Genomic DNA, 22,114 nt, shown 5'->3' on the forward strand with positions numbered 1-22,114 from the left:
GGAATAGGATCCTGGGAACCTCGGGATCTGCATTTAACCTTGAGGCGAACCCCCGGCCTTCCTGTAGTTTTTGAGCAATTCTGAAGAAGAGAAGGGATTTTTTTTTAACAAAGGAGGACCTGAATTTGAGAGTCGAAGGTCCAAGTAAAAAAGGTGATGGATCTCTGAAGATCCAGAACCTGAAACGACTTTTCCCCGCAGAGCCATTTTGAGGCTTGGCAAAATGTCGACGGTTACAACATCCTAGAGCTGACAGCCTCTTTAATTCCCCCTCAAATTAGCTCTACTCAGCTCTTCATGAAACTTGACCCCCGGAAAATGGGTACATAAGTCCGAGCCTTCTGCCCCGTGATGACATCTTCTCGGTCTTGATACCATGGTGGGAGTTCCGCACAGTACAGGCTGTGCCCTGTGTCGCGAGCGACGAATTAAGGTCAATTTCCATCCAAGTAAGTTTGAGGCTCTCGGGCTAATAAAGTCCATAGTGTGACGAGGTAGTCCCAGAGTGCAGCCAGTGCCAGAAATATGGTCGCGCCTGTCCGGGTTACAGGCGAACCTTTCGCTTTCAAGATGAGGGTCCCAACCTCGCCCGGCGACATCGCTCCAACACGCAACGGAGGGGGAGAGGCGCATTGGCAGGCCCACCCGCATCGGCTACGCCTGCAACCCCAACTGATCGATCGCCCCCCGCACAGGATGACTCCGCTGCTGCCGTTGTAGTGCGCGGCAATGCGATTGCCCTCATGCGGCGACACTCCTCCTTGGGTGGCTGGGAGGAAAAGCTGTCGCCGTCCCTGGTGCGCCAATCATTCCGTGCCGCACAACCACAATTATTCCTCGATTTCATCAGCACGTCGTTTCCAACCCTCTATTATCATAATCGGTTCCGGTCTGGTGATGCGCCCGGGTTCGCAGAATACATCGTCATGAATTTTGGCAAAGACGTTTACCTCGACTCCGCGATCTGCTGCTTGAGCTCAGTCTATTTAGCACACTTGACTCAAGATCGGGCTCTTCTCAAAACAAGTCGACAAATGTACTCGAAGTCGCTCGGTGCGGTCATCAGGGCCTTCCCAAAAGCCGAACATGCCAAATCCGACAACATGCTATGCACCTCTATCATCCTCAGTGTCTACGAGATGTACGCACAGACCACGCCCGACGCCTGGGTCGTGCACTCCGACGGTGCCAAGCGGCTGATGATAAGCCGAGGCCCAGAAGCGCACGAGTCCGGGTTTGGAAGATACTGCTGGATTGCATTCCGTGGCTTCTTCATCGCCACCGCAGTCTACGAAGGCAAACCCTGCTTTCTGGATCAAGAGGAATGGCAATCCTACGCGACTAAAGTCAGGACCGAAGACCGCCAGAAGCCTGGGGAGTGGTCGGTGTACGGAGAAATATCCGACTTGGCTTTCATGGAAATCGCCAAATGCCCACGGTATATCAGCGACACCCGCAATCTCCTTTCAGCCTCCGCCGAGCCGGACCCAAATGCCATCACAAATCTCACCAAGCGCATACATGACACTTCGAACCGGCTGCGCTCACTCGCCGCGGACCTCCGGTCCTGTATCAGCGCGCACAGTGAACGCCAGCAAGGTATCATCCAGCGACCAGGATCTTTCGTGGGCCCCGTACCAGAAGTCTTCCCGGACACCGGTCCATCGCTGCTCCTCAATGGAGCAGAAAATATGTTGGAGACGCTACAGCAGCTCTCCCACCGTCTTGAAGACCGGTTACGCTTTAGTCTCGTCGAAGATTATTCACCGGAGTCGTATGTCGTCACGCCACCCAGCATCGATAGTGAATATCCCATATCTCCCTTTTCTGCGACGTCCAAGAACTTTCCCCTCCCCTTTCGCATTCATTCAGAGCTTGGACAGGGGCCATCTAGGACCTCTGATCCAAATGACCCCCGTGCTGTGATCTGGCTGGATCGCATAGCCTCCTCGATGGGTGCCCTCGGCGCAAAGGTCCTCCCGGGTGAGGCCTCGAGTGCTTCCCTACAGATGGAGAGCTCACCTTAATTATTGGAGCCGGAATAGTCAGCAATGATTCCTGCGTTAACATGACATGTGATACGAAAGATCTCTGCTCCTAGCCGGCCTAGGATGAACTTCCCCCTACCACACAGCATTACACTCTATTTCCCCTCCCCAACATGAACAAAGGAACAACTCAGATATCCATTTGAATTTAGATGTATCTACTACCCTAATAATCCAATGATTGCTCCAGCAAGCTCCTCAACTCACCCCTCTCAGCCTCTAACTCCTTACTCAAATTTGGCGCGAGCATAAGCACGCGCTGCTGTGGAATAGTTCCATCCACCAATCCCTCCAGATGCGCAGCCTTGAAACCTAGATCCTTCAATCCACGTGGCTGGTCACCAAGCGTAACAAGGAACTGCGCAATCGCATCGCCAAGCACCTCACCCGCACTCTCGCGCTTAACATTCGAGATATCCACACCAAACGCCTCAGCCGCGGCAAGATGGCGATCAGGGTTCGACGCTGCGGTGAAGCGGAAGACGGCAGGCGCGGTAACAGCCACAGACACGCCGTGTGGGATAATTGCGTGATCGACCTCATAGCCCGCATGCTTATAGCCAGGATTCTGGCTGGAGATGGGGTAACTCATTCCGTGGCAGAGATGAACGCCTGCATTTCCGAAGCCGACGCCGGCGAGGGTAGCCGCGAGCAGCATCTCTGACTGTGCTTCGTGGTCGTCTGGGTCGCGCACTGCGCGCGGCAGGTACTTGACTGTGGCGCGCAAGGCCGCGAGGGAGAAGATGTCAGAGATGGGGTTTGCGCCTTGGTAGGCAGGCCGGTTGATAGGGTTTGTTGGGCGCGGGGTGCGCTCGTTGTATGGGATTGCGGTCCAGGATTCGAGGGAGTGGCAGAGGACGTCGAGGCCGGAGGCGGCAGCCACGGCTGAGGGCATGGTGCGGGTGTTGAGCGGATCGCAGATTCCGAGAGTTGGCTTCATGTTCCGGTGGGCAATGCCTGTTTTGGCTTTCTTGGAGACTAGGTCGAAAATCGCTGTGCCTGTGGTCTCCGAGCCTGTGCCTGCTGTTGTTGGGACGGCAACAAGGGGGAGAAGGGGCTTGTCTACTGGGAGGCCTTTGCCCAAGGGTGCGTTGACGAAGTCGAGGAAGTCTGCTTCGGGGAAGACGGTGTACAGGTTCATCAGTTTGGCGGTGTCGATTACGGAGCCACCGCCTGTTTTGGTGTTAGTTTTTATATACCAGGTGCTGGGGGATAAGGGAGACACGTACCGACAGCCAGGAAGGCATCGGGCTTATAGGGCTTAGCGAAAGCGATAGCCTCTTTTACACTTAAATTTAATAACATGTTAGAACCTATACAATAGCCCACACTTAAAAGCTAGGGGTTGACTTACGAGCTATCCTTGGGCTCGGTGCGCACTTTGTCGAAGATAGTAAACTCAATGCCCTCACGGGTAAGACCCTCAACAGCCTGCTTCATAGCATCAAGCTTGGCGACATTGGTATCGGTGACAATGCACACACGCTTAGCGCCGAGGTTGGTAAAGTCCATTCCGACCTCCTTGGTTGCGCCAGGTCCGAAGCGAATGCTAGATGCAGCCATCTCAAAGGCATATTCCTTCTCGCGCGAGCGATCCACGGGTGTGGACATGCGACGCTTCACATGGTTGAGCAGAGATGGGGTTTGCTTGTGGTTATGGTGGTGGTTGGGGTTCTTGTGGCACGGGCAGTTGGGTGGGTGGGTGTATTGCACCGTGCGTAGCAAGTTCAGGGCGCGATTGGCCGCCGAGGGGGCGACTCTGACAGCTGGAGAAACCATTTTTGTGTGTATGCAGTTCGTTGTATGAGAAGAGAGTCGGAGAGTAAAGAAGTAGAGCAGTGGAGGTCACCTGATGTGGGACAAATTGGGGAAATGCGGGGAAATGCCCCGGACTTCTGGCCGAGATGATTCTCTGATTACTTGCCTATTGGGAAATTCACTCTTCAAATTTTCTTGACTTCTCCAAAATGGAGACGAATCTATGTAATTGATTTATATTCTGCCGAGGTTGAAACATTGATCAATTATACATCCGTGACATGAGTGCTAATGGAATCTTGAAAGTCAAATAATTCAATTTTAATTGAGCACTAACGTATCCTACGAGAACAATCCAAACATAATATTTATACTCCATCTCACCCCCAAGCTAAACCCGGTCTCCACAAACCGACAAGATCAAATCCGTCGAAGAATCAACAACCCTCACCTGACTCCCAGCAGGCGGAACCCCATCCCTCCAGCAGATCGCCGGTTCAGCAGGCGCAAGATTCACCGTGTAGCCCACAAACGGATCTCCAAAGACATCGGAGAGATCGTACCACACTTTATCCTGTCTCTGGCCCCGTTCCTTTGACGAGGAGAGGTTGTACGCAAAGATCATCTGCGGAGCACTGGTGTACAGCCCCTCACTGTTGGTGCTGATCTTGATTGCGATGCCGCCAGTGTCGGGGTTTTCGCGGAAGAGCTCCGTGTACTGGTCGTTTGGGAGGAGGGTTCGCTTGGGTAGAACCGTGGAGGCCACCGACCAGATGTAGATGGGGAAATGGCAGTTGTTTTGCACTATCGCGTGGCCGAGATGTCGGTGTGCCGGCGGTGGCGTGCTGGTTGGCATCACTTGGCCATTGCCGGAGGGGAAGGTGCCGTGAGGTATTTCTCTTGAGTCCGGGTTGTTCTGGATTGTTGGGCTCGAGAAGGCGAGGGTGGTGAGCGAGAGGAGGGGGAGGATAGATGAGAGATACATCTTGCTTGCTTGTGGAGCTGTTGGGAATACTCTTTCTTCAGTGATGCCTTGTCTTAGAATCAGGAATTTAGGACAGCTTTATATAGACATTTCTGTCCTGTGTCTGGTATCATTCCCCGTGTTGCTGTGTTGCACTGCGAGCATAGGCCATTGAATCTAATTAATTGCGGAGACCATGCTCTTAGAAATTTGCTATGAATCTTGGCTCAGGGGAAATTGGACGCCAAGTTATGCTGTGCAATGTAGATGTAGTGCAAAATGAAGGGGTGTGAAAGTATCGCAATGTAGTAGCCAAATCGGAGACACATCCGATTGTCCAGCCGAAGGATATAAAGAATGTCACCATTTCCCTATTTGGTGATATTGATTTCTGGGATTCTCGTGGTTCCGGTCAGGAATGTAACGGGCCTTTAATTTTATATCGTGCGTCGAAGATAGGATGAGAAGAGCCAAACCGTCGGATATTTGATTCGTGTCTGATCAAAGATATTGAAGAATGTGACTGGCCCGCTACCTCCAGGTATAATCCTTTTTAAAAATGAACCAATAGTCATTGCTTAGACTGAGCTGAAGCTTCAATTATGCTTCTTCAACAACCTTTATAGTCAGTTACACCCGTAGACAGCATGACACGCTCTGAATAGGCCGGTTGATACTATCCGAAAGTCTGGGCATGATAAAAATGGGCAAACAAGCATGGACAAGCATGGAAAGCCCCCTTGACTAGGGCAACCGTGGCGTTCTAAAAGCGTTCATATTTACTGAGGAATGTGAGCCTTCTATAGCGAAATTACACGAAGAATATTTTGAATTTGAAAGGAAGAATGTTAGATAGGGAGCTTCAGTAGCCGAGGATGAAGCTATATACCCCAGATGGCCCTGGCACAGAGAACGGACTTGCGGAACAGAACAAACTCGACGTGGTTCATGTGGCACGCTAAAAAGCCTGGTTGCTCATTTGTGAAATCATTGGCGACATCTCCGGTTTCCATTGGCGAAACATGGTGAGACAGACCTAACGGCTATTGTGTGGCATAGGAAAATTTTGATAGATGTAACACGATACTGTGATTCGGAGTGGAGGAGCTAGGGATATCGTTGTGTTTGCATTTGCCAAATGGCCCAAGGATTGACATGGCTATATGGTATCTAGATCTAACCTTTCAAACGGCAACACTCTGCTGAGGTGAATGGCAAACTTTCGGCCCTTCGAAATCCTACTTGAGATCAAGATGTGCCAAGAAACATTTTGTAAATTCAAACGCCAGGTATGTACAGCAAGAAAGCGATGATATAATTTGTGCGACCAAACTACCATGTATACAAGATAGAGAGGCATCAAAGCCCATATTACAAAAATCAAAAAACGGTCACCAGAGCAGCCCTGAATAGGACGAGTAAAAATAAGTTGCCAATCAAAACACATCCTAGACCCGCTTAGAATGAGACAATCTCAGAGGTGGCAAGAACGGTGGTACCCTTGCGAGCGACAACCTGAAGGAAATTGGTAGGAGGGTCGGTAAGAGTAGCAGAAGTCTCGAAGCCAGTGCGCTTAGCCGTGGCGATCTGGGTATTGTTGGTAGAGGTGGCAGAGGAAGCCGCGTAGATAACCCAGTTGTCATATTCGGTAGCACCGTTCCAGCTCATGTAGATGGTGGCACCGGAGCTGGTGCTCTTGACCGATACGGAAGGTTTCCAGAAGGGAGTAGCAGTCCACTCGTAGCGGTAGCCGCGGTAAGAGGCAACGGCATTGTCGTCACCGAACTGAGCGCTGAAGACGACGTTACCCTCACCATCAAACTCCTTAACCTTGGAAATGGAGCCGTAGGCCAGGAAAGCATGGCTGTCCACTTCGCTGAGGAGCTGATAGCTGCCCTGGCTGACAGAGTGGATGGGATCGCTGGGGTCGGTCAGGGAGCGGAGGCCGGTGACGGTCTTTTTGTCCAAGTCAATAGCCAAGCTGATGCCAGTGGACTCGGACTCTTCGTCGGTGGGTGTGTTGGCGTTGTTAAACAGGTTCATGATGAGGCCGTCGTCTGTCTCGTTGTAGACGCGCATGTCATGTTGCCACGAGAATTCGGCATTGCCAATCTGCTTGAAGTCAGTCCCGTCCTCGCCGCTAACCTGCCACATCACGCTGCCGTTCTGGGATATATAGTAGCCGGACCACATGTGGCGCAGCGAGAGAAGATAGCCATGATTGGTGGTGGTGATGGAATTTATGTGGTAGGCATCATAGGGGGCATCCTGGGTACCGACATCCTTTCCAAGGCCCTGGTGAGAGGTCGTCAGGGGGATGTCAGCTTCATGGCCAAGTGCACTCCATGAGTGCACCACCTGGTTGGTAGGGATGTCGATCTCGTAGAACTGGCTGTCCAGCATCCACTGGGAGGATGTGCCGTTGATAGAAGTCAGGTCATGCTGAGTGACGTTGTAGGCGGTGCAAATGAGGGTGTTGCGGGAAGTGATTCGGCTCTCGTGCATGTCACAGTATGAGTCCTTGCTTGAGCCGTCCGGAGTGACAAAGTCGCCTGTCAGTTGGACAGTGTAGATCTCCTTGTAGGTATCGTCGAGGATGTGCACGGTTCCATAACCGTAACCGATGGACATCATGTCTCCGGCCCAGAAGGTGATAACATCCTTGCCGAAGAGCTTTTGCACCATGAAGTTGGCAGTCACACCTTCAGGGCCTTCGTATACGAGATCCCCCGCATCGTCATAAATGAGCGCAGCGGAGCCAGTGTCCTGGACGTCTCCACGAGGACCGAGGAAGATGTAGCCAGAATGCGCAGTTCCGGTCTTGTTGACTTCGAGCTTCGGCGGCTGGAAGTCGATCGAGCTGTAAGTTGAATAGTCCCAGGCAGTCACCTGGAGTGACAGAACCAGGGCGCTGCCTGCCGTGTACCACCACGGGGCCATAGCAAATTAAAGAACGACTCAAACGGAGTCACTCGTACTATATAGCCCAGTAAAGGAATGTCAAAGTAAAGAGCGACAGCAGGATCAATAAGGAGTGATCTGATTCCTGCCATGTAAACTTCAGTAAATTGCAGCCCTGAAGATCATTACCCTGCTACCGGCCTTCTATCGGCGGAGCCAAGTGGGCTTGCGACGAAGCCACTGCCCAACCAGGTTGGCCACCAACTTCCATCTTCTTCCGAATTGTGGAACTACGAATAAATAGCATTGGCGATCGTCATTGCTCCACATGTATAGCCCTTGATCAGATTGATAAAGTGTGGTATGTGCGATTCACGGCAGATGTTCCGAAGTAATCAACGCCAGCACGGGAACTAACAAGACGGCACGGGGTATAGATCATGAGAATATTACCGATCGAGATGCGACTGTTGCCCACAGTCAAGGCTCGAGTTGAACGATCAGCGTGACGATCAATTGCGGTTTCCCTGGCTGTGGGTTTCAGGTGAACATTGTCGAAATCTCCGGCAGTCGTGCGACAACGGGGTATTGCCCTCTTTTCGACGTGTGTCGTCCATGCCGATTCGAGAATCTGCTGAGCAGACGGTCGCTTCTCCGGCTTCACAGCCTTAATAGGCTCAGAGCAAAGTCAGATTGTCCAAGAGAGGGTATGTACAAAGTGAGAAATTTTTGAAATGCATGGTTTATTCAGACCCTACCTGGTCAGTCCTAGCTGGATTTGGACATGTCAACGGTCAACATGAAGTATCACTTCAAGAATATGTACCTCAAGTGAGAAACGACTGCACACAATCACTGCCATGGGATATCAAACGGTCAGGGACCGAAAAATCTATCCCAAGGCAGTTTTTATCGGAACCGTGCTGCTTTATCTATAGCCCCCTAGCGCTTATTCATAATCAGTTCGCAAGTCCGAGCTCTACAATGCCGTCATATGTGAAGGACCAGGCTAGCTTAATACCGTACATCACCGCAAGAAGCCGACGTCCACTATGAACCAATGATCGGGCAGACCGTCGGAAGAAAGTCTCCCAATCAAAAATTGGGGTTACAAACATTTTCTTGAATAGGGGTCATGCCGCGAAGGAGACGGCTAGGAAGCGGACTCCAGATATTAACATGGAGAAAATCCATCGTCATTTTTCTTTCACTAAACTATAGACTTGGGGGAAATGCTAGTGTACGTAAATAGAGAGAAGGGGAGAAAAGGGGAACGATCTAGCACCTCGGCCGTGGGCGGCCTTAGGCGCCTAACATGTTTGAAATTGGGTCTTTTCTTTTTCCTATATCAAACGCGTATGAAACATGTCCATAGTCTGATGAGAAGGGCGTGTTATGTCAGGGTTGATTGCCTCTTATTCTTCGCACTAGGCGTGGTTATATCGTCTTGTACTCCGCATTGGCAAGCTAAATTAGGATAGTCCGTTGACTAGAACGGTATCACGGAGCTTACACCGAAATGAGAGAGCGCCAAGAAACGTGGCGAAAGTATTTCAATTGTATATCCTTTCACATAAATGTTCACTGGTATACGGTAAATGCTCCATTACCCCAGACTTCACGGCAGTCAAGTCCCCAAGAACCTGTGGAGCAATGGGTAGAAAAACGTCTCTCGATCCCTAAACGAGGTTAGTGACGGGGAAATACCGGGGATTTTAAAGTTTCTTATATCATTTTACTCATTTCCTTTTTTTTCTTGTCTTTTTGGTTAAATTGACCCTAACCCTCTTTGTGATAAAAAGGAAGGCCAAAAAAAACCCCCCCAAAACACTTAGCTTGGCTCAACCCCCGTATATAACGTACGCCACCTTACTCGGCACGGACATCCAAGGGCGGGGGATGAATCCTTTGGAAAATATGGAGATTTATGGGGCTTTTCATAGGGCCATGGCCTCGACGTACAGTCCGGGAGTCTTCTGTGATCTTAGCCTTCCCCCTACAACCTAGTGGCGCGTGCGAATTACTAGCCAAGGAATATCTTACGGTCGAAATTGCCGTGCGGAGTCCCTTTATAAATTATAAATCTCCTCCCTGTTCACTTGGAACCCTATGTCGCGTTTGTGCGAGGCTCTTTTTATGACATGTCTTGAGGAGTGCGCTTCATCTCTCTCCACTCTCCACTCTTCTCATTCGCTCCTGATTTAACCCTTACCACACTGGACATGAATACAAGTCCACGATGGGTACCGATCACATTGCAAAGCCCACCGACCCTGATGCCTTGATCCTCGAAGCTTGGGGTCAGGGCCTTATGGTCGGCAGTCTGCTCATTATGGCCGCTATCACTCTTGCCAATATGAAGTCACATATTCTCCTGCATAAACTGATCTTCGCCGAGGTAGGTGAACGGAAAACCCTCCAGTCATTGGTGGGGACTGGCACTAATCTCTACACTGTAGCTCATTTTGGGTATGGCCCATGGTACTTTCATCTTCCCTCATGAGCCGGTCTACGGCTGGTATCTCTCCGTGACCGCGATCGGCCTGAACATCTCCTGGGCCCTGCATAACGTTATCGCCTGGATGAAGAACCGCCCATTTCTATCGCGAAAGGTCTCGATCGTCTATATTGTCACGGTGATTCTCTGCTGGCCCTATTGGGGTCTGGAAATCTACGCCAACTTCACATACTTCAACAATATCAATAAGATTTTCTTGACGACTAGGCCAATGGAGCCATTATTCCGGTTCGTCCTTCCCGACCGATGGCTTCCTTGATATTTGACTCCCGTCCATCCTAACGTCATTCTGTTAATAGCGACCCATGGTGGATCTTCACCACGGCCAGCCTGTTCTGGACGATTAAGCGCGAATACAACTTCGGATTATGGGAGCTAGTAGTAGTCAGCCCACGCTTCGGAATCATGCTGGGGGCAATGTGCCTGTCAATTATCTTCATGATTGTCGATACCTGCAGCGTGCTGAATGTCTTTTCCACCTCGCTCCCAACAGGTGTCGAGCCCTTTTGGAAAGTAAGTCCGCCATCTCCCATCTCCCATCTCCCATCTCCCATCTCCCATCTTCCATCTTCCATCTTCCATCTTCCATCTTCTACGTCCCTAACCATCCCAGCTATCTTTCATCTTCAAATGTCTCTGTGACACAGTCATCCTCGACGATTTCAAGACCGCCCTCGATCACTTGCGCGTACACTGGATGCGCAAGAAGAACGGCGAGCTGTTCGTCTCTCCGCTCACCTCTCCCCACTCCACTCCTCATGCCCACAGGGCACATAGGGATATCGAGACCGGAAATTCACACATATCACCTATGAGTCCAACAAAGGGTTCTTATGCCCGCGCAGTCCATCTGGATGAGGTTTAATTCTTTTAACGAATACCTGATATTTCTCCGAGGGTACATGACTATCTGGATTACGATTGTTTTCTTTTAGCCAGGGCTTTCGGCTTTGCATTGTACATACGTAAGGGATGGTGTTTCGGGGATTTGACTCTGGTTTCTTGCTCTCGGCGTTTCTGGTGAGGTTATGGCGCATCCGGACGGGAACTGAAATTATTGCGATTGTAAATACCCCGATTTGCTTGTGAATAGCGATTTAAAGCGTGACATTTCAAGAAAAGAGAAAAAAGGGGACAGGCTCCCCAAGGTCAGATAGTTAATCGAACACACAGATTCTCTTCTTTTCTATTTGTACTAGGTGAGGAGATCTGCATTGCCTCCCCCCCCCCCCCCGAACTCACGGAGAATTGACTCGGAGAATTGACTCGGAGAATTAGCATGACTTCATGCAGTGGCACGTCCATGTTCTTTTTGCTGGTCCGACTACCAATAGTGAACGACACTTCCTGTTCTATTTATCCGAGCGTGGCTTGATATCCACATCTACGCGCAGCACCGTCTAGTTCTCATCGCACGAGATCACCACTGATATCTGATGTTTGGCCTGGATTGAAGAACTAACTTGCAATGCAGAACAACTTTCCCCGCTCGAAGAGTACATCCCACGCATCACTTGATGTGTACTCGGAATATTGTGGTTCATTGATGACATGACATCCCACGATCCATCCTCAGTATTCCAATGTAGACTCAAGATCTAAATATAAATATGGCCATGTCGCTCGTATGGATACCCAGAATCCAGTCTCTTCAAAACACACTCCATATTCCATCCAATATCTCCTCGGCAAGTTAATATCCAAATCACAATGGGCTCCCTCAGCATTCCACAGACCCAAACAGTCGCTCTCGTCCGTTCACTGGGCGGCCAAGTTGAGTTCAAAACAGACTACCCCGTGCCAATCCCGGGACGCAACGAAGTCCTCGCCAAAGTGCTCTACACTGGGGTCTGCCAGAGCGGTATGTATACCGTCAAACCCAACCGGCGCTCCCACCAGTATGGTATCTCTCAACAAGACCTGGTCTAACACTCCAGCAGATCTACACACCAAAGCAGGCACCGCAGCCGGACCAGACGGCAACCCGATAACAAAGATCAAACTGCCACACGTGGGCGGCCATGAAGGCGTCGGCCGAGTGGTCGCGCTTGGACCGGATATCACGCACGCTGCGGGTTTGAAAGTCGGCGGGCTGGTCGGGATCCGGTTCGCGAGCCGCATCTGTCGACGCTGCGAGTTTTGTCTTGCGGGTACAGAGCAGTACTGCGTTGCGAGTACGAACCATCTGCATCATGAGGATGGCTGTTTTCAGCAGTATATTGCGCTCGATGCAGATTACTTGACGATTTTGCCTGATGATGTTGATCCGAAGGTTATAGGGCCGGTGCTTTGTGCGGGTTTGACTGCTTATAAAGTGGGTTGGGGATCTTTTGTTTGCGACTTGGTGTTAATTGGTATCTGATTAGGCCGTCTTGAATGCGAATGTTCGTCCTGGGAATTGGCTGGTTGTGGTTGGGGCCGGAGGTGGCCTCGGACACTTGGCTGGTATGTATTCCTTTTTTGTGGCTAAGCTGGTGAGGCGAAGTTGCAATCGGCTGACAGTGTCCAGTTCAATATGCAAGTGCTCAGGGGGCCCTGGTAATTGGTGTCGACACTGGTCCCGGTAAGGGAGACTTTGTCAAAGGGCTCGGTGCACAGGAATTTATCGACTTTACCACCGAAGACCCCGTCAAGAGAGTGCAAGAGATTACTGATTTGGGTGCACATGCTGCTGTAGTGACAGCTGGTAATGCAAAGGCGTTTGCACATGCTTGTGATATGCTGCGGGTCGGTGGTACTTTGAGTTGTGTTGGTATTCCCCCGGGAAGACCGAGCTTGGAGACTCCTATCTGTACGATTGTGATCAAGGGCCTCAAGATCACGGGTAATCTGGTGGGCTCTCTGAAGGAATGCATGGAAGCTGTTGATCTGGTACGACGTGGTATTGTTAATCCTGTGGTCAAGGTGCGGCCGTTCAAAGATTTGCCTCAGATATATGAGGAGATGGAGAAGGGTGATATTTCGGGGCGGATCGTCCTTCAGATCGCTGAATGATTTGGTGTAACTGTCATCGATATTTATGTTAGATTATCTGAAGAGGCGATAGTTGTAGCCAATCCAAGAAATCCAGTGTCAATTCGTTCTGCTCATGAAGCTCGCTATCTGGTATGTACCCGGAAATCTGAGATTGACCACCGGGTCCATTTTCGCCCAAGTGCAGGCCTATATCTTCCTCCCCGGCTGTCAGCAGGCGAGCTGGAGCCGCGACTAGGGCTTCAGCAGTTTTAGCACGAAGAATTGACTTTAACATAGTATCCTGCTCGAGAAAAGGGACAATCTTCTGGTACAATGCATGCAGAAAGTCCGGTGGTCCTAGTTCGAGCCGAGAACCTATTTGGTGTGGGGACAAAAGCACCGTGTCCGCCAACGAGTTAGCGACTTCGAAGCATTTCAATAACTGCAAAAGTATGTCAGACATAGCCTGTGTTTCCTTCATATGAAGCCCACTAACCTGGTCTCGTCCCAGTGGGAGCAAATCCGTCTCGCTGAATCCACGTAAGGACCGCAATAAGGCACGACCAACTTGGGCTGGAAACCCAAACCCCATGACGGATGTGCATGCTGAAGAAGACAGCAAGCCCATAGTGAGTGCCTCCTGCCAGAGAATGGTCCTCATCCACTCCCGTGTGATGTGATAGTCTGCCGTTCGGGTTGAAATATGATTGGCCATGCTGAAGCATAGCGAGGCGAGCTTCGCCTCGGTGTCGGTCAGATATGCAGCCATGGTAATCCCAGGACGAGAGTTGCGCCTTACGGAGATTTGATCAAATGTAATAAAGAGCTTTACGAGCTCGATCAACCCTTGGGCATGAACATCGACATTCGTATTTGTCTCCAAATCTATCAATTCAGGTGGGTCAACATATGAAGGGGAGAGACCCAAGTGCAGGGAGTAGCCTCTGTAGAAAGTTAATAGGTTACTCTGTGAATTCATGGGTTCCAGCGTACCTCTCTGATACCCAGAGCAAGGGAAAGACCAAAGCCTTGTTTGTAATAAACTCATCTTCCTCGTGTGAGGACCCCTCATTCAATCGCAGAATACGAGCCCCGGCCATAGCTTCTTGGATGAACATCATTGCCGAGGTTTGTTGGTTGACCTTGGCGTGGTACACATGCAAAAGGAAGGACACTAGAACGCTTCTGAGGTTCAGATTTGCTCCATGGCTATCACAAATTGAACGCATTCGTAGACAGGTTTGAGCCATTGTCGTGCTATCCACTGTCCGGGATCCATCTACCAAGGGATCAAGCTGCAACTGAGCCATCGTGGCGGCACAGACGGCCATGATGAGACAGGAAGTGTTTCCAGCATTGTAGTCAAGACTTTCTGGATACATATCCTCTAGTTTGCCCAAGAGTACTTCTGCGTTGACTACCGGCCAGACGCCGTATAAATATTGCTGATACAGACGGATCACCAACGCAAGAATTGCCTTTGGAATGCGCTCGGAGCTGCAGACTGGGGTAGATGAAGAACCAGCCTCATCGTTAGCGCTTTGCATGTATGTATTTTCTTGATCATTTTGCGGGTTCGCTGTAGATTGAATCTCCGAGAGGTCGGTTTCTCGATGGCTTACTCCTCGCCGACATTTCGGGCCCCTCCTATGCGCAGGCCTCAGGTATGTACAATGTACGCGCTTTACCGCGCTGCGACAAGTATCGCAGGGCCAAGAACCGCTGCATTTCACTTTGCGGGAGATACAGGTATCGCAGGCTCGTTTGGGGGGCATGGAGACCTAAGTTATTGACAATGAAGATGCACATCGGAATGCGGAGACGTTGGATTTTGTGGAGGGGTATTTTCGGCAAGTTTGCCGATATATATATATATGAACATGACGATCTAAATTATACGAAAGAGGTGAGATCAAAAAGATTAGACGTTGCCGAGATCAATATAACACAGTCTAGATTTCGGCGACGTCACCGATATAATGATAGGAAGGTCCACCCTTGCTATCCCCACCACATAGAAATACCATTTGATTCCCCCATTACCCTTGACTTTTCTTCACCATTTACCTACCGAAAGTAAACCTCATACATCATGGCTCTTTCCGCACCCAGCACAGATGTGAGTCCCTCAATGCTCCCAAGCCGAAATCCGCAAGCTAATGAAGAAACAGCCGCAAGTCCTAATCGCGCAAGAAACAAGCACGGGCCAAATCTTCAACAAGTTCACAGCAGACACCGCTTGGCAGCTAGGAAATGCACTAAGGGACCGAATCCTCAGCCTCCCGAGCGGACAGCGCAAACCCGCCCTGATCTCCATTGCACTCGCCGGCGGAGTCCCGCTCCATGTGGTATTTCAGTCTGTGACAGAAAGCGGCACGATCCCGGACAACGAGAACTGGGTACGACGGAAGCGCAACACGGTGCTCCGCTGGGGTGTCTCGAGCTGGGCTATGAGACAAAAGACCATTAGTGGGCTCACGGCTGGTGCCTCGGCGGACCAGATCGAGGCTGCTTTTGTTAAAAAATATGCTGTTCCGAGTGCCACTGGAGGTGCTGTTGCGGATGAGTATGCTATCCATGGCGGTGGCTACCCGATTCGCGTGCATGGTGTTGATGGACTTGTTGGTGTTGTTGTTGTTAGTGGGTTGAAACAGGAGGATGATCATCAGGTTGTTGCAGAGACCATTCAGGCGTTCGTGGCTCAACAACTAAAATAGATGTTGTATTTAGTCACCAATAAGAACATACAGAGTATTTACTTCGACCAAAGACTTATACAAGCTTGCCCGTTACTGCGGTACTACAAAAGGCTCCTTTAATACACAATGCAAGGTATCATTGTATTCTATTTTTAGCCGGCGTTCAACCGGGCCTAAAAGTTAGATGGGACACAAACAGTGCCCCGTGTAGATTCAAACACAAATAGTGACTCAAGCAAGAGAAAAAAAGTGGAACTCCATGAATAATGCCTCAAAAGATAATTTTACAGTTCGTCGTGGTCAAGGGGCTCGTCATCATCCTCAGGGGGAGAAGCAGAGCCGTACAGCTTGCTGGTGATGGGGTAAGCCACACCGGAAAGCTGCTCCTTCTGCTCCTCGAAGTCCTCCATGGAGGCGGTGGCGGCGTTGTCCTCGAGCCAGTCGTTGACCTCCTTCACGGCATCGAGGATAGACTGCTTGTCATCCTCGTCGATCTGGCCACCCAGACCATTCTCATCGTTGACCTGGTTCTTCAGGCTGAAGGCGTAGTTCTCAAGGCCGTTACGGGCCTCGATCTTGCCCTTGATGGCCTTATCCTCCTCGGCGTACTGCTCGGCCTCCTGGACCATACGGTCGATCTCCTCCTGGGACAGACGACCCTTGTCGTTGGTGATGGTGATGGACTCAGCCTTGCCAGTGCCCTTATCGGAGGCGCTGACCTTGAGGATTCCATTGGCATCGAGGTCGAAGGCGACCTCGATCTGGGGAACGCCACGGGGAGCGGGAGGAATGTTGGTCAACTCGAACTTGCCGAGCATGTTGTTATCCTTGGTCATCGAGCGCTCACCCTCGAACACCTGGATCAAGACGGTAGGTTGGTTATCGGCGGCAGTGGAGAAAATCTGCGACTTGCGGGTAGGGATGACAGTGTTACGGGGAATGAGCTTGGTCATCACACCGCCAGTGGTCTCGATACCGAGAGTGAGGGGGTTGACGTCCATGAGAACCATATCGACCATGGAGTCATCACCGGAGAGAATACCACCCTGAACAGCGGCACCGAAGGCAACGGCCTCATCGGGGTTGATACCCTTGCTGGCCTTCTTTCCACCGAAGAACTCCTCGAGAAGAGCCTGGACCTTGGGGATACGGGTGGAACCACCAACGAGAACGATGTCATCGACCTCGGACTTCTTGACCTTAGCGTCCTTCAGAACCTGTTCAACAGGCTTGAGAGTCTTCTTGAACAGATCCATGTTGATCTCCTCGAACTTAGCGCGGGTCAGGGTCTCAGAGAAATCCTCGCCGTTGTGGAAAGCCTCGATTTCAATGCGAGTAGACATCTGGGAAGACAGAGTACGCTTGGCCTTCTCAACCTCGCGCTTGAGCTTACCCATAGCCTTGAGGTCCTTCTTGATATCAGTGTTGTTCTTCTTGTTGTACTGCTTGACGAAGTACTCCATGACACGGTGGTCGAAATCCTCACCACCAAGGTGAGTGTCACCAGCGGTAGCCAGAACCTCGAAGACACCGTTATCAATAGACAGAAGAGACACATCGAAGGTACCACCACCGAGATCGTAAACAATGACCTGGCGCTCGTCACCGGTCTTATCAAGACCGTAGGCGATAGCGGCGGCGGTGGGCTCGTTGACAACACGGAGGACGTTGAGACCGGCGATGGTACCGGCATCCTTGGTGGCCTGACGCTGGGCATCATTGAAGTAGGCGGGAACAGTAACGACGGCGTGGGTGACAGTCTTGCCAAGGAAGCTCTCGGCAATCTCCTTCATCTTACCGAGGATCATGGCGGAGACCTCCTCGGGGGTGAAAGTCTTGGCGGACTGGTTGACGTCAACCTTGACCTGGGGCTTGCCATCCTTCTTGACAACCTTGAAGGGGTAGTTCTTGATGTCCTTCTGGATGTCCTTGTCATCAAACTTGCGACCAATCATACGCCTGCGATGCGTTAGTGCTGAATTCTTGCTGTGGTGGGTGTAGTGGAAGCTTACTTAATATCGAAGACGGTGCGCTCGGGGTTGGCGGCGTATTGGTTCTTGGCGGCGTCACCAACGAGGCGCTCCTCATCGGTGAAAGCAACGTAGGACGGGGTAATACGGTTTCCTTGGTCGTTGACAAGAATCTCGACCTTGCCGTTCTGCATCACACCAACACAACTGTATTCAAAGTTAGCAACGTCTCATACACCATCAACGGTTCTGAACCTGAGAAAACGTACGAGTAGGTGGTTCCCAAGTCAATACCAATAACATTGCCGTAGCTCTCAGGGGAGTTATCCTCCTGTGCGTTGGCAGTGTTTCCAAAGAACGCAAGAGGCGCGACGAGGACGAAGAGAAGGTAGAAGATGGTGGTCCAGGCGAAGGGCTTGGACGCACCATCGCGTGCGGATAGGCGAGCCATTGTGAAGGTTGTATGTATAGGTGGATCGAGGTCCTTTTTCAACACAAAAACAAAGAAGCTGTCGTTATGGAAGCTTCGCGCTTGCCGATCTAAACAGCTGCGCAGAAGAGTAAACACAACGCGTGTTTGACTCTAGGAACCCTTATGTTAGTCGATGATATGCGGGAAAGAGACCCGGGGCGAAGTGAGGAAATGGGAGAATGGTTTGGAGAAGAATCGAAGAAAGAGGACTTCTTGTACACGGATGCGGCCCAGCGGCCATGCTGGCCTTTTCCCAGTTCAGGTCACTTCTCCAGCGTTGATTGGCTGGCTTCTGTCCAGCAGTGGCTGACTCAGAACTTACCCTGCAGCCACACCGCCTTCTTCAGCAGGAAGTTTCCCCCCAAAGTAGTCTAGCGGCAGGGGTATATCCACGGACTACTCAGGGCTTCCACCAATCAACGACTGCCAAATGATCGAACTTGCTAGAAGGGGCCAAGTGTTTGCCCCCTTCAGGAAACTCGTGCGATCTACTCCGTACTCACTTTGTCAAGTTTACCCGGTTGACTCATGTCCTTGCTACTGACCACGTGTTACTACATGGTTCTATTGAAACGGTCTTGATTGATGACAAGTGGCATCTGGATTGAGCATGGGTATACTGCGGGCCTGTGTTTCGGGGATCGCCCGAGGGCGTGGCACAGATCACCGTGCCCTGGCCATTTAGTATACAGCCTATGAGTCTAACTCTAATGGCACTACTCCGTACTCGTGCAGAATTCAATAATTCATTCAATAATTGAGCTTGAAATTGTTTCTCAAATAATATCTGAAATCATATAACATTATCGACTGATCAGCTCGATAAATGGAGTACCATATCTATGATATATATTTTAACAAGGCCGCCAAAAATCCTACATGTGCTACCAACGAGAACTTGTGGGAAATCATGAATGAGATGGGTTTTGACTGAGAAAGCTGGAAATATCATTCTAATAAACCAGCAGCCACTGTTGAGCTTCCTGCGCGCAGGATAATCCTGGTCGGTGCTTCCAGAGGAACAGCTTGATCCATTTCAACCACAACACGCACCACAACACCTGGGCCCACGATTTTAGGGCGCTTTTTGATAGCTGCCCCGGACGCTTTGTCCAGAGAGGCAACCAGCTTGCTGATGCGACCAGGCACATGTAGACGGCCACGGTGCACATCCACTTGCATGGGCATCAGGTGCTCAAAGGCCAGAACCTTGGCGGTGAAAGATGTGATGGTAGGAATGGGAGATGAAGGACGGCAGACAACATCGCCGGAGCGAAGGTGAATAGGATCAATATTGGCGATGTGTAAAACGACATTTTGACCTGCTACGGCCCAGTCACTTGGTTCGTTGTCCACCTCCAAACTGCGCACTGTTGCTGTTTCACCACTGGGCATGGTCAGGATTTGGTCGCCCATCTGCAAGCTGCCTGCATCGATACGGCCAGATATGGAAAGCGGGTTTTGCACGCCACCTCGGAAGACATCGCCAATCGTCATACGCAAAGGCTTTTCGAGGGCATGTGTATATGGCTCCGAGGTTTCCAGTTCTTCAATCAATGTGCGACCTGTGTACCAGGATGCATGAGGGTTGTCAGTCCGCCGAGAGATGTTGTCTCCCAGAACTCCTGAACACGGCACAAACGAAATGTTGTTGTTCTGGAAGCCAGCAGCTATCAAGAATGCGGAGATCTGCTGTTCAATCTCCTCGAATCTTTCATGATCCCATTGCACGGAATCCATCTTGTTCACAGCCACCACAATCTTTTGCACGCCCATGCTGCGTACCAGCAGAGCGTGCTCCTTAGTTTGGCCCTTTAGCCCCGACTCGAAATTACCCACACTGGAATCGATGACCAGAACAGCAAAGTCTGCCTGACTGGCACCAGCAATCATGTTCGGGACAAAGTCACGGTGACCTGGTGCATCAACAATCGTAAAGGCTGTCTTGTCGGTCTCAAACTTATTGGTGGCGATATCTATCGTCACACCTCGTGCTCTTTCCTCTGACCCTTGGTCGAGGACCCAGGCCAGCGCGAATGAGCCCTTGCCGATCTTCTCAGCCTCTTGCCGGTACCTATCTAGAGTCCTTTGGTCGATAGCACCTTGATCTGCTAATAACCGTCCCATGAGAGTGCTCTTTCCAGCATCAACGTGACCTATTTTTAAGAGTCAGTCCAGGTCTAGATCTTCTCGCCAGTGGAGATCGCCTCACCAATAACCACAAAGTTTGCAGATCGCTTTCGAGTGGACTTTTTGTACTCTGATATGACATCAAGATTCTTGCTCTTGACGCTCACTTTGTCTTCCACTGACATATCCTTCATAGCACCTGCCAGATCAGACTGGCCTTTCTTCCCCGCTGCCGATTTCGATGCAGCTGATTTCGACTTCATACCTACATATTATTAGGCAATTGCCTTTAAACCTTCCTGCGGATCGCCAAACCTTTCGCTGTGTTTTGTGCATTGAGAACGACATCGTCGGGGCTCGGTGCTGCAAAGTCAAAAGGTTCAGCATGATCCTGTCCATAGATCCTCAGCAGGTCTGAGCTGTTGGAGTGTAAGTGGCTGGGCTCAGCTGCTGTCGGGCCCGTTGCTGCGCCAACGATAGTGCTGGCAAATGTCGAGGGCGGGGCTCGAATAGTAGGCACTGTTTGCTCGGGTTCTGGTTCTTCCTTCGTTTCAAGCACAACCTTTTGCATCGATTCAGAAACCTCAGACACCGATGGCTTTCTGGCCTCAGATGTGGGCTGCTTCGGTATCGGATGCGAGGATGAGCTTGGGTTTGCCAAACGACGCAGAGACCCAGAACCCTCTGAAGCTTTTGGTGTGGACCTTCCGCTAGCTGCAAGTCTGTCACGAAGGGAGCGTGAAGTACCCGGAGGATCAAGCGAGGATACCTTTGCTTGCTCGAGTTTAGGAGTTGATGGAGTCGAAGTCTCCGGCAGAGATGGTGCCTTCTCGCCCTCTTTCTTCTTCCGGGCTGCAGCTAGGGCGGCCAATTTGGAAAGTTTTCCACCATTCTCCGGTGCACCGCCCAGCAGTCCCAAACGTGGATAAAGCGGCTCAATTAGGATATCCGCTTTCCGATGAGACGGCACGTTGAGCCAGGGACAATCGCGAAAGAAGTCGGCAGCCGAGAAGTGTGCCGTAGAAGGAGGAGCGGGATATGCTGGCACTGGAAGACCTGTTAGAACATTGTCCAATCTTCTATAGCATCAGTCTCGAGCCTCTAGAGATTACATCGGATGGATTTGTACCAGATGTACACACATTTTCATTTGCAAGCAACCGCAGCACCTATGATCGGGGCGCGCAGAATATCTTGTGCCCCAGACCCCGAGCCCAGCGACACTTTAGGACAACAATTCTCCCATGAACACTGCTTACCTGGTTGAATCTTCGAGTTTTGCTTCGTGGCCTCCCTTCTCTCTCTTGCCTGCACGCAGAACTTCGGTTAGCCGGATTTCACAACAAATACGGAACTCCGCGATAGGCAATGCCATGCGATGCGGTGTATCTGGGCATTTTCGACATACCCCTCAAATAGTTCACCGATTTCTCGATGTCGTTGTAGTAGTGCCATAGCGCGTCTTGGACTTCTTGTTTCGTGGCGGTCACTGACGGTTGCCCCGCACCGAGCTGTTGCAAAACAGCGGTAGTACACTGTTGCAAAAACTCCTGTTCCTCGGGATCGTCTAGCGCATCATCATCCTCATAGAAATCGTCCTCATCATAATCAACATCCTTAACACGGTGTCGAGACATTATAGCGTAAGGGCAATGAACGAGGGGTAGGTGACAGGGAAGCCCTGGAAGAACCGGTTATT

The 22,114-nt window shown here is 50.8% G+C and overlaps 10 protein-coding genes across 10 annotated transcripts; 4 read left to right on the forward strand and 6 right to left on the reverse strand.

The window, feature by feature from the left end:
* Positions 1-376: 376 nt before the first annotated feature.
* N7447_001612 (Zn(II)2Cys6 transcription factor) lies at positions 377-2,027 on the forward strand (the record flags this gene model as incomplete). Its single annotated transcript, XM_057225888.1, has 2 exons — positions 377-449; positions 499-2,027. 2 exons carry the CDS (start codon positions 377-379, stop codon positions 2,025-2,027), a joined length of 1,602 nt encoding a protein of 533 aa, XP_057089904.1.
* A 187-nt stretch (positions 2,028-2,214) lies between these two features.
* On the reverse strand, positions 2,215-3,827 carry N7447_001613 (hydroxyacid-oxoacid transhydrogenase; the record flags this gene model as incomplete). The annotated part of the gene is made up of 3 exons (XM_057225889.1): positions 2,215-3,221; positions 3,278-3,336; positions 3,403-3,827. The coding sequence occupies 3 exons, from the start codon at positions 3,825-3,827 to the stop codon at positions 2,215-2,217; spliced, it is 1,491 nt and encodes a 496-aa protein (XP_057089905.1).
* A 370-nt stretch (positions 3,828-4,197) lies between these two features.
* N7447_001614 (Bys1 family protein) lies at positions 4,198-4,791 on the reverse strand (the record flags this gene model as incomplete). Its single annotated transcript, XM_057225890.1, has 1 exon — positions 4,198-4,791. The coding sequence occupies one exon, from the start codon at positions 4,789-4,791 to the stop codon at positions 4,198-4,200; it is 594 nt and encodes a 197-aa protein (XP_057089906.1).
* A 1,437-nt stretch (positions 4,792-6,228) lies between these two features.
* On the reverse strand, positions 6,229-7,710 carry N7447_001615 (arylsulfotransferase family protein; the record flags this gene model as incomplete). Its single annotated transcript, XM_057225891.1, has 1 exon — positions 6,229-7,710. The coding sequence occupies one exon, from the start codon at positions 7,708-7,710 to the stop codon at positions 6,229-6,231; it is 1,482 nt and encodes a 493-aa protein (XP_057089907.1).
* A 2,200-nt stretch (positions 7,711-9,910) lies between these two features.
* On the forward strand, positions 9,911-11,054 carry N7447_001616 (uncharacterized protein; the record flags this gene model as incomplete). Its single annotated transcript, XM_057225892.1, has 4 exons — positions 9,911-10,069; positions 10,131-10,417; positions 10,489-10,702; positions 10,803-11,054. The coding sequence occupies 4 exons, from the start codon at positions 9,911-9,913 to the stop codon at positions 11,052-11,054; spliced, it is 912 nt and encodes a 303-aa protein (XP_057089908.1).
* An 845-nt stretch (positions 11,055-11,899) lies between these two features.
* N7447_001617 (zinc-dependent alcohol dehydrogenase) lies at positions 11,900-13,183 on the forward strand (the record flags this gene model as incomplete). The annotated part of the gene is made up of 4 exons (XM_057225893.1): positions 11,900-12,050; positions 12,130-12,503; positions 12,556-12,634; positions 12,699-13,183. The coding sequence occupies 4 exons, from the start codon at positions 11,900-11,902 to the stop codon at positions 13,181-13,183; spliced, it is 1,089 nt and encodes a 362-aa protein (XP_057089909.1).
* Positions 13,184-13,211: 28 nt separating this feature from the next.
* Positions 13,212-14,691, reverse strand: N7447_001618 (putative C6 transcription factor; the record flags this gene model as incomplete). The annotated part of the gene is made up of 2 exons (XM_057225894.1): positions 13,212-14,088; positions 14,138-14,691. The coding sequence occupies 2 exons, from the start codon at positions 14,689-14,691 to the stop codon at positions 13,212-13,214; spliced, it is 1,431 nt and encodes a 476-aa protein (XP_057089910.1).
* Positions 14,692-15,236: 545 nt separating this feature from the next.
* On the forward strand, positions 15,237-15,861 carry N7447_001619 (DUF967 domain protein; the record flags this gene model as incomplete). Its single annotated transcript, XM_057225895.1, has 2 exons — positions 15,237-15,263; positions 15,316-15,861. 2 exons carry the CDS (start codon positions 15,237-15,239, stop codon positions 15,859-15,861), a joined length of 573 nt encoding a protein of 190 aa, XP_057089911.1.
* A 266-nt stretch (positions 15,862-16,127) lies between these two features.
* On the reverse strand, positions 16,128-18,264 carry bipA (Hsp70 family ATPase KAR2; the record flags this gene model as incomplete). The annotated part of the gene is made up of 3 exons (XM_057225896.1): positions 16,128-17,802; positions 17,856-18,020; positions 18,083-18,264. 3 exons carry the CDS (start codon positions 18,262-18,264, stop codon positions 16,128-16,130), a joined length of 2,022 nt encoding a protein of 673 aa, XP_057089912.1.
* Positions 18,265-19,233: 969 nt separating this feature from the next.
* Positions 19,234-22,052, reverse strand: N7447_001621 (putative translation elongation factor EF-1 subunit; the record flags this gene model as incomplete). The annotated part of the gene is made up of 4 exons (XM_057225897.1): positions 19,234-20,441; positions 20,498-20,680; positions 20,731-21,462; positions 21,824-22,052. 4 exons carry the CDS (start codon positions 22,050-22,052, stop codon positions 19,234-19,236), a joined length of 2,352 nt encoding a protein of 783 aa, XP_057089913.1.
* Between the last annotated feature and the right edge of the window lie 62 nt (positions 22,053-22,114).

This window comes from Penicillium robsamsonii (genome assembly GCF_028829455.1).
Source record: "Penicillium robsamsonii strain IBT 29466 chromosome Unknown utg000001l_segment0_segment0, whole genome shotgun sequence".
NCBI lineage: Eukaryota > Fungi > Ascomycota > Eurotiomycetes > Eurotiales > Aspergillaceae > Penicillium > Penicillium robsamsonii.